The 10,286-nt window shown below is 46.9% G+C and overlaps 1 protein-coding gene and 1 long non-coding RNA gene across 5 annotated transcripts in view; both read right to left on the bottom strand.

Moving 5' to 3' along the window:
• The window catches only part of ATG16L2 (autophagy related 16 like 2), a 13,936-nt gene extending 9,261 nt beyond the window's left edge, over positions 1-4,675 (bottom strand). For 2 of the 4 annotated variants that reach the window (XR_002124778.1, XM_019649401.1), the window contains exons 1-3: positions 4,415-4,675; positions 2,887-2,986; positions 2,242-2,344 (exon numbers count right to left, since the gene is read on the bottom strand). Coding sequence is in view for 1 of the 4 variants with exons in the window: in XM_019649401.1 (XP_019504946.1) it covers positions 2,242-2,344; positions 2,887-2,986; positions 4,415-4,532 (321 nt within the window). In the remaining 3 variants the exon portion in view is untranslated. Of the gene's footprint in view, positions 1-2,241; positions 2,345-2,886; positions 2,987-4,414 lie in introns of those variants that run through there. The other 2 variants (XM_019649404.1, XM_019649402.1) reach the window with 2 other exon arrangements.
• Positions 4,676-7,917: 3,242 nt separating this feature from the next.
• The window catches only part of LOC109386347 (uncharacterized), an 18,962-nt gene continuing 16,593 nt past the window's right edge, over positions 7,918-10,286 (bottom strand). Inside the window, exon 2 of the long non-coding RNA XR_002124779.1 lies at positions 7,918-8,281. This is a non-coding gene — a long non-coding RNA (uncharacterized LOC109386347). The remainder of the gene's footprint in view (positions 8,282-10,286) is intronic.

The raw sequence follows: 10,286 nt of genomic DNA, 5'->3' as shown, positions 1-10,286 counted from the left end.
ATTCATAACAGTAGCAAAATTACAGTTATAGAGTAGCAACTAAAATAATTTTATGGTTGGGGGTCACCACAACATGAGGAACTGTATTAAGGGGTCGCGGCATTAGGAAGGTTGAGAACCGCTGAAGTGGTTACTGGGAGTTAGGGATGGTTGAGGGAGAGGGGTAAGTTGTAGCAAGAGAGAGATCTCTGTGGTGATGAAATAGTGCTGTATCTTGATGGTCACACAAATCTACATGTGACAAAATGACAAAGAACTATATATACGCTTCATACCAATATCAATTTCCTGGTTGTGTGTGCTATAGTTACAGAAGATGTAATAATCAATGCAGGAAACTGGGTGAAGGGTACACAGGACCTCTCTACTGTCTTTGCAGCTTCCTGTGAATCTATAATTATTTCAAAATAAAAAGTTAAAAACAATAATAATACATGCTTGTTGTGATGTGTGAAACTACTAAGAATTAAAGAGAAAGCCCCTCCTCATCCCCTGGTGTATCCAATGGGAGCTGACTGGTGTGTGTCTGAGGAAGTGATGGGCAGGGAGTGCTGAGGGTGAGGGGTGTGCGGAAGTATCCCAGACAAAAGGAACCATGAGCACAGAGACAAGAGAGTGGCAGGATGTATATATACCAAACTGATAATGGGGAGATGTGGCAAAGGGGGCTTTTACTTTTTTACTGTATGGGCTTATGTTCTCTTGAAATGTTCACAAGCATGTATTATATATTACTTGTCTCTTTTTAATGGATATCATTTTTATTACTAAAATATCTGAGTGCTGTATGGAAAATGAATGGGGGTTCCAAGGGGGGAGTCATCCAGGGAGTAATGAGAGTAACTTGGACCAGGACAGATATGGTACAGGAAACAGAGAGAAGTTGATGGATTTGGAGACAAGACCATGAGCTGGTGACTAGCTCAGAGCGGAGGGCTGGAAGGGATCAGGGGTGCCCCTAGGTTTCCAGCCCGGTGACTGACTACCAATGGAGGAAGACATGATCTACCTCGTTCATGACTCAGTCTACAAATATTCATTAGCATGTGGTGTGGGGACAGGCCCCAGGGATGCAGTGCAGGCAGACTAAAGGCATCCCAGGCACTGGGGCACTCACAGCCCAGAGGAGGCTCACATGTTTGAGAATCACCTCTCACATGTCAAGTTGCAGCTACAACAGGGCTCTAAGGGAGAGACTCTCACTGGGTTCATAACCCCAATCCCACACTAGTTGCACAAGTGACTTGGCATATTTACTGGCCTATCAGTCTCCTCCAGTGGACTGGAAGCTCCATGGGGCCAGGTCTTGCTTACTGCTGCATTCCCTGTGCCTTGGATATAGCAATTGTCAATAAATATTGCTAACAGACTGAATGGAGAGCACAGAGGTGGATTCGTATGGGAGGGAGTTCAAATCCTGGCTCTGCCTCTCTAAGCCTCAGTTTCCTCTGTAACTATAAAGTTGTGTAGGATTAGCTAAAATAATGCTTAGCCCAGTGCCTGCGTGGAGTCACCTCAATGTGGTGTTGGCCATTTTATTATGCGGCGATGGTGAGTCTGACTTTAGATGTTAAGTCCAAAATGCAGCTGAGCAAGAGTCTGAGCTCAGAAGCGAGGGCTGGGCTAGAGACGGATCTGAGAGTCAGCAAAGTCTCTGAGGCTGTGGGGAGTCAGTGAATACACCTGAGCTCCAAAGAACATCACATATAAAGGGAGGAGGGAAGGAGCCAGAGAAGGATGTTCAGAAGCAACAAGTACAGAAATGAGAGAAAAACCAAAAGAGTGTGATGAAACAAGCCAAGAAACACAGGGGGACGGGGAGGCCGAGCGGCAAGCAGTGTCAGGTGGAGGTAGGGCAACCTGCCATGGAGATGGACCACCTTACTCATTTAGTCTGCAAATGTATATTAAGCATCAACTGATGCTAGGCCCTGAGGTTGGCAGGGGCAAGTGGTGAGCAGAGCAGGCTGGACCATCCAGAAGGGGGAATAGAGGCCACCTGGGCCCTGTATACCTCACACTCCTCCCGGAGCTCTCACCTCACTTCTTCCAGCTGCTGTTGGAATCCACTTCATCCTGGGCTGCCAGAGCCAAGCTAGAGAGCACTCTCACCCCTGTCCAGCCTCATTGGACTTAGGGAATGTCCCTCCTTTGCTGGCTCCCTTGGACCACATCTCCCAGCCCCCAAAGTCCTGGATCCTGGCCCCACCCCATTCTCTGCCAGACCCCTGCCCAGCCTACCTGACCACAGACCAGCTGAAGCCCCTCCTTCTCCTCTTGCCACTTCACCCTCAGAGTGGCTGGTGATGGCACTTGGTCTGAGTCAGGCCCCGACTCCTTCTCCCTGCCAACCAACCAAGAGAGTGGTGCTCGTTGTCTCTCCATTCACCCAGGGATGTGCATGAAGAGCCTGAAACTAGAGCCATGTACTTTCTCCTGAGGAAGGTGGAAGCCAGAAAGCCAATAGAGTAAAGAGTGCATCTCCAGAAACTGAAGTTGCTCATGACTCCTCAGCTCAGGGAGTTCTCCAGGCCTTGGGTTCCATGGCCAGGACCCTCCTCAAGAAGCACCTCCCAAATCTGAGCCCCAACCCATTCCTAGTTCTCCTTTTTAGTCCCGCTTTGGAATATATAGCAAGACCCTTTCTGTAGGCATCAGGTAAGGAACAGGGAGGCAGAGACAGAGGAGGGGAAGGAGATGGGACTGAGATGGGTGGGAGAGGACATTCTAAGCAGCTGGTTTGGGGGAAGGCTGAAGAGCCCACCTCCCCTTCCCCTGGGCAGCAGTGAGGGGCCACTGGGATGCCAGGGAGAGAATGAACCCAATGTTGGCAGGAAAGGCAGGGTCCGGGCAGCCCATTGTGACCTTGAACACACATACACTCACCAGGAGCCCTGGTGGGTAGCAAGAGTGGCATCATTGGGCTCTGGCTGCACCTTCTCTGAGAACTGGGCCAGTAGTTCAGCCTTCTCTAGGAGGCGGTTATCTAGGGGTTCAAGAGGGTGAGCCTGGGGTAAAGACAGACACTTTCCAGGAGACTCCAGGCATACAGGTTACCTCTCTGGCTGGGAAGGCTGCAGGAGCCCAGGGGTGCAAAATGGCAGAGTACTGGAAGCCAGGGCTCCGCCCCTTGCCTGAGGGGTATTTGTGCAACCATAAGAGGACCTTCAGCGCTGGTACAGCCTCCTCATAACACTAACCCCCAGGCCCTCCAAGGAGAAAACCTGCTCCCCCAGTGACAAAGAAGGACAATTAATGCTGGGGAAGGAAATGACTGGGCCCTGCCCACTAAGGGTCCTGAGAAAAGAAGGGGCCAGGGATTGATACACACACATACACACACACACACACACACACAGTGATGCAACAAGCTAAGCTCCACCTGTGGCTTACTTCCCCTCCAGGGGCTCTAACTTTCTGGACTAAAAAACCATCCTGACTTCCTCAGGTTGGTGTAAGGTTACCCATCACCCCCAGGCCAGACTCTTGAGCAATTATCCAGCAGACCTCAAGTTTGTAGTTTCTGTTAGACCCTAAAACACACCCTCTCCACTCCCATCTGAGGACACTTCCTTTTTTTTCACCAATTCCAGGGTAGGGTGGAGGTGAAAAGCCCAGGCCTAGCTCCTCGGCAACTTTCCCTCACCCAGTCCGCTGGCTGTGTCACTTCCACCAAGGACTTTAAACCCCAGACATAAGCCTCAGGTGACCAGAGACATTACACAGGTGCACACCTGTTTATCCCACTTGAACTACCATACCTCCTCCTGACCACCTCCCCAGAAACAACTCTGTGAGGGTCTGACTTCCCGGGGTTCAGCCAGCTCCCTCCCACAGCCTGAGGTTCCCTGTTTCTCCCTCAGGTCACGGTTGATTGGGTGCAAAGGTGCTCCAAAAACCTGAGCCAGGATCACCTATCAGTGGCAAAGCCTGAGGCTGAGTTTACATCTTAGAGATTCAGTTTCATTCCTTCCCTCGATTGGCCAAAAAGTAGCTGCTCTGGACAGTCATGCGTTGTTTCACTGTGCTATGGGGACCAAATGCACACCAGGCTCTAACCTGGAGACTGCTCAGCGGGGTAAGCACAAGAGACTACAAAACCAACACTGGCTGAGGAATCTGGGCCTAGGAAGCCTAGCCCGTGGGAGGCAGAGCAGACCCTGAGGGGCGAAGAGAGCGGGGGTACCAGGAGTGAGCTCCGTCCAGGAAGGGACTCCAAGGAGAACCTAAGTTGGAAAGGGCAGGGATGTGACTAGTCGGAGAAGGGGTGTAACAGAGACGGGATCCAGCAGGCCCGAGGCTTCGGTGGCGGGAAGGCACTGGTGAGCTTGAGTCACAGTGGGAGAAGCCAGACACTCTCCCTGAGCCCCGTCCCTTCCACGGCCATCTTCTAAGCCCCCCGGGGCACACTCACAGGCCGGCACCAGCTCCAGGAAGAGTGCCTTTTGCGTGCGGTCCCTCTGCCGCAACTGCCGCACGATGTGGCGTTTCCAGAGGGCGGCGGGGCCTCCGATGCCGCAGGACCCTGCCATGGCCTCTCTCTCCCGCCTGCCGCGCTCCTACCAGGGCCCAAGAAGGCGGGTGCGGGCCGGGGCGGGGCTTTCAGGGGACTCCGTGACGTCAGGGGGAGGGCTGCGGCGGGAAATCCCCGGGTCGTACCAAGAGCGGGCTTGGGGGGATAACGGAAAGCAACGGTGAGGGGAAGCCGCCCCAGGGTCTACACCACGGGGGCTCCACAAAAAAATTCTCAACTAAGTTGGGGCTCTACTGCTGTCAGGTAATAAAGGGGACTCGAGGTCGGAGCCTCCGGGGCGGCTACCCCCGTGCCTGTTGGCGCGCTTCGCAGGCGGGGCCTCCAGGCCTAGTGCTATTTAACATCACAGCGCCAGGACCGAATTAACAGTGACAGACGCTGGTACACGCTCCCTCCAGAGCAGGTGGAGCTCTCAACTCCAGACCTGGAGACCCCCTCATTCCCCGCCCCTGTTCTCGACGCGCTCAAGATCTGTGAGGGAAGGCGACCCAGACACAAGGCACACACAGTATGACAACGAGATAAGAAAGCAGAGAGGAGGAAAGAACTGAAGGGAAGAGGCCCTGCTTCTTGGAGATGATGGCATTTGAGTTGGGTCGTGAGGGATGAAATACGAGTTGGCCAGGAGAGCAAAGGATTCCAGGCAGTGGGAAGAACAAGTGCAGAGGTTCGATGACATAAAAACTTGGTGGATTCGGGTCTGGAAGGACAGGAGGCAAAACCGTCTTTGTAGGGAGCAAGGTTTAGGAGCCCAGTTTGTCACAGAAAGTTTAGGTCCCTGAGAGTTAAAGGGATGCAGCTGATTTCATCTAGCAAACCCCTGGCCCAGAGGGGAGAAGTGGCTTGCCTGAGATCGTGCAGGAGTGGGGTTCTGAGGCTCAGGGCTCAACAACGGATTCACTTTATTTGGTTGGCCTCTGGAGGAGCAGCAACATCTCTTACAGGTAAACTTGACAGTGAATCATGGATTTTAGGAAACTGTCATAAAATTACCTCCAGCAAGACCCCTGTCCAGAGCTCCCTGCAGACACAGGCTAGTGTGAGGAATGAAAGGAGGGATTCACTAGGTCCAGCCTCACCTTGGAGTGCACTGTGTAAGGCCCCAGCAGGCCCTGCTCTCAGTGAATGAATGCAGACTTGTTTATCCCCAGGAAATGAGAGAAATTTGGCAATACTGGGGAAACATACAGGCCCTGGAAGTGACAGGTCTGTTGAGATGCGGATGGGGATATGGCACAGGACTCGGAAAGCAGTAAATGCCGGTGATACCCCAGGAGAAAGTACCCTGCTCTGCTTTGAAACCACAATAAACTGAGCTCAGCTCCCCTGATTTCCTTTGCACATGTTCCTTTGGAACACTTTCCTCTCTAGTCAGCCTGACTCCTACTCATGGGTCACCTTCTCCAGGAAAACTCCTGCCCCTGCATGCAGTTAAGGCTCCTCTAACCCCAGCCCCAGCCTAGCCTATCTGTTGAAGGAGTAGATGGTGGGTGTTAACATTCACTAGAAGGCGTGCCCTGGAGAAGGGCATGGTTCCCATGAAGGCCAATGGCCAATTGGCAACAGTGATGAATTCCCTTTAGGATGAGGGTGCCTGGGGACATCATCAAAGGAGCTGGGGCTGTGTGCATTGAAGGGTAATTAACAGAGCTCTGCTTAGCTGTGAGGTGCAAAGGTGCTATTTCTCTCAGGTGCGAAGTCACATTGAGTCAGGGGTTCCTAACCCTTTTTTGACTTAAAACATTCCTAGGAAATTTAAAATAACGTTGTCATTTTTTAATAGTATACGATAAAGATTTTGACTAAAAACATTTATCTTCAGGGCTGGCCGAGTGGCTCAGTTGGTTAAGAGCTCTCTCAAGAGTTTGAGCTCTGAGCAACAGCAGTTCGATGCCTGGCCCAAGCTGAGCAGCCACTGAGCTGCCAACAGGTGGCAGGATGGCTCAGCTTAAAAAAAAGAAAAAAAACCAAAAACATTTATCTTCTACCTTTAGACTATGAAACGTTGTATTATAAAGTTCACTTAAAATTTTAGGTCACATTCATAGTACATGAAGACAAATGTCTATTTTTTACATATAACATGCTGTTTAATTTATCTTGAGTTATGTTAGGAAAACATGATTCATAACTAATAAATATAAAAAGTGATTATATCATGATTTAGAGACCTAATGTACTTTAGAATATAGTTTGAAACTTGCTCCTGGGTTAGGCATCTCCCAGCAGAGTGATTGTTCAAAAACTTAAGTTGGCTCATGTTATTCTTACTTAAAATCCTCCTAAGGCTTTCCAGCATATTCAAAGCCAACCCTAACCCCGTGGCCTTCAAAGCCCTACTTGATCTGGCTCATGCCTATACCTTCTGACCTTACCTCTTTCTATTTTGTGAATAAAGTCGTACTCACAATACTGAAATCACTGCCAAACTCAGTCCCACCATGGCACCTTCACCCTGGCTGTCCCCTATTCCTGGTGCTTTTCCCCCAGAAATTTCAAGGGCTGACACTACCCCTTCATTCAGAAGACCTTCCCTGTTCGCCCAATCTGAAACAGCCCCCATCCCAATCACTGTGCATATCATCTAGTTGTTCTTCCTTTCAGAGCACTTGCATTCCCAGAAAGGATTGAGTTTCTGTGTTTGTTTAGTTGTTTATTTTTGTCTCTCCTATCAGGCTGGAAGTTTCGGGAGAGCCGGCACCAAGTCAGCTTTGATCCCAGCTCTGTCTTCAGCACTGAGAATGGGGCCTGGCGCCAGTTGAGTAGGTGATTAGTGAATATTAACTATTGTTGTTGTGGTATCAAAAATATACAAAACCAATTTTCATGGCCCTGCAATAAGAACTTTTGAATTCAAAGCTCTAGCTATTTTTAATTAAAAATAAATCACACGCACATAGCCAAAAATTCAAACAGCACAAGAGCAAGTCTCTTTGCCTCACACCTTCATACTGGTCAGGATAGAACAGTTTGTTCTGTGGTCTTTTGGTTATCTATTACTTAATACAACTTTTTTTTTTTTACTATCTCATGATTCTGAGTATTGGCTGAGCTCAGCTAGGTGACTCTCATTTTGAGTCTCTTATGTGGTCTCAGTCACAAGCAGGACTGGAGTCATCTGAAGACTCAGCTGGGCTGGTTACTAATGAGGGCTCACTCTGGCAATAGATGCTGGCAGTTGGCTGGAAGGACAATTAGAGCTGAAAACCAAAGTGCCTCCATGTGGCTTACGTTTCTTAGAGCATGATTCTAGATCCTGAGAATCTGGATTCTGAGAGGGAGCACCCAAAACAATCATTCCGTTGGTCAAAGCCATCACAGTCCAGCCCAGGTTCAAGGACAGGAGACATAGACCCCAGTTTTTAATGGAAGGAATGCCAAAAAATTTCTGGTCATCTTTAATTCACCACATATGGTACCAAATAAACCTTCATATCTCAGTGGCTTAACACAACAAAGTTTGGTTTCTCACTCAAATCACAGTGTGAGGTATACAATGTTGGTGTACTATTCTCCTCCAGCAGTGACTCAGATCAGAGCTGCTTCTACCCAGCATCTCTATCATCTCAAAGTTCTTGATCCCAGCTGCTCAAATGGGAGAGAGGTTGGGGACTGGGTGAGTGGGGAAAAGATTCACACTGACACTTAATTGCTTTGGAGCTGAAGTGACACATTCCTCTGCCCGCATTCCCATTGGTGAGATCACATCTACTAGGAAGGTTGGGAAATGTAGTCTTCCCATGTTTCCTGGAAGAGAAAAATGGGTGTGAACACATCATTGTTGATGACACATAATAATTTCCCAACCTCCTTCTCTAGAAGCATCACCATTAACAATTTAGTGTATATCCTTCCAGAAATAATGTATGCATATACAAATAAATAAAAACACAATTGTAGCATTTACCTACTGTTCCACCTGTTGCTTCTTTATACAACAATATATTTTCAATATATCTTGGAGAACTTTCCATATGCAGAAATCTACTTCATTCCTTCTAAAGCTACAAAGCATTTCGTTGTGCAGATGTACTATAATTTACCTAATCCGTCTTCTATTGGTAAACATTTAGACTATTTCCAATTATTTGCTCTTACTATGTTATACCATACAGCCTTGTACATAGATCTCTGCTTAACTATGTTAGTGAACCTGTAGGAAAGTTTCTATAAGTAATATTTAGAATATATGTATTCAGAAGTTATCATATAGCCTGGTAATATCCAATTAGAAAAAGATAATAAAACTAAAGTCATTCACAATAACAACAAAAACTAATATATTTAGGAATATACCCAAGAAAAAGTTTACAAGCTGCAAATGAACAACATAAATTAATTTGAATACATATGTAATATCTTAAACTGATCAATTAAGTTAACTGAAGGACATAAAAGAATACCTGAATGAAAGAAAATATGTAACCTGTTTGGGGTTGGGAAGATTAAAAATAAAATTATAATTTATACAAATTACGAATTCAGTATATTCCAATCAAAATCCCAAAAGGATATCTTTTTTGTGGCACTCGACAAGTTGTTTCTAAAACTCATCTCAAAAAGAATACCCAAGAAATAGATTTTTAAAGAATGAGGAAAAAGACTATTATAATGAAAATGCTGTGTTGTTAGTTCAGAAATAGGCAAGATTAATAACAGAATAGAAACCAAAAATAGATTTTCCCATGTAGGAATTTAATGTATGATGAAGGTGGCATTTCAATAAATGGAAAACAGTAGTCTATTCAATAATTTATGTAGAACAATCCAGTTAGAGAAAAAATATAGTTAGATTCATAACTTCACACCATATGCAAAAGTAAATTCCTGATGGGTTATATTATATTATGGCTTATAACTATAAATATGATAAAGTTATTAGAAAAAAATAAGATAATTTATCTATAATCTTGGGATAGGAACTACCTTCCTAAACAACATGAAAACCCCAAAATCATAAGAGTTAAGAGAGATAATTTAGCCACATTGAAATGTAAAATTTCTGAATAAAAGACCATGCCCTATCAGAATTTCAAGAGCCATTCTTGCAGAAGTGATAAAGCCAATCCTCAAATTTATATGGAATTGCAAGGGGCCCTGAATAGCCAAAACAATCTTGAAAAAGGACAAAGTTGGAGGACTTCACACTTCAAGATGTGCTACAAAGCTACACTAGTAAAAACTATGTGATACTGACATAAGGCTAGACATGAGACCATTATAAATTAGAATAGAATTGAGATCCAAAAATAAACCTATACATCTATGGCCAATTGATTTTTTACAAGTATGCCAAGTCCATTCAATGGGGAAAGAATTGTTTCTTCAACAAATGGTGCTAGAACAACTGAATTTCCATATGCAAAAGAACGGTTGGAGCCTTACCTCACACCATATAAAAAATTTAACTCAGGGCTGGCCAAGTGGCCCGTTGGTTACAAGTTGGGTTTGGGGGCACCATCTCTGCGCAGCAGGACCCCGGTTCAGATCCCACATGAGGGCCAGTGACGCTGCGCCCTCTACAGCTAAGATGGTGAACAACAGCTCGACCTGGAGCTGGGCTGCCATGAGTTACCAGCAACCGCGTAAGCTGCAGTGGGGCTGCAGTGCGCTGTCGTGAGCTACCATGTGTGGCCGGCAGCCAGCGTGAGCGGCCAGCAGCCGGTGTGAGCTGCTGTGAGCCACCGTGAGCAGCCATCCAATGGCCAGCAAGCGACTGCCTCAGCTGGGTAGAGCACAATGATAATACCAA

This window comes from Hipposideros armiger, unplaced genomic scaffold (assembly GCF_001890085.2).
Source record: "Hipposideros armiger isolate ML-2016 unplaced genomic scaffold, ASM189008v1 scaffold_132, whole genome shotgun sequence".
NCBI classification, from domain to species: Eukaryota; Metazoa; Chordata; class Mammalia; order Chiroptera; family Hipposideridae; genus Hipposideros; species Hipposideros armiger.
This window is presented reverse-complemented; position numbering and strand designations above follow the sequence as displayed.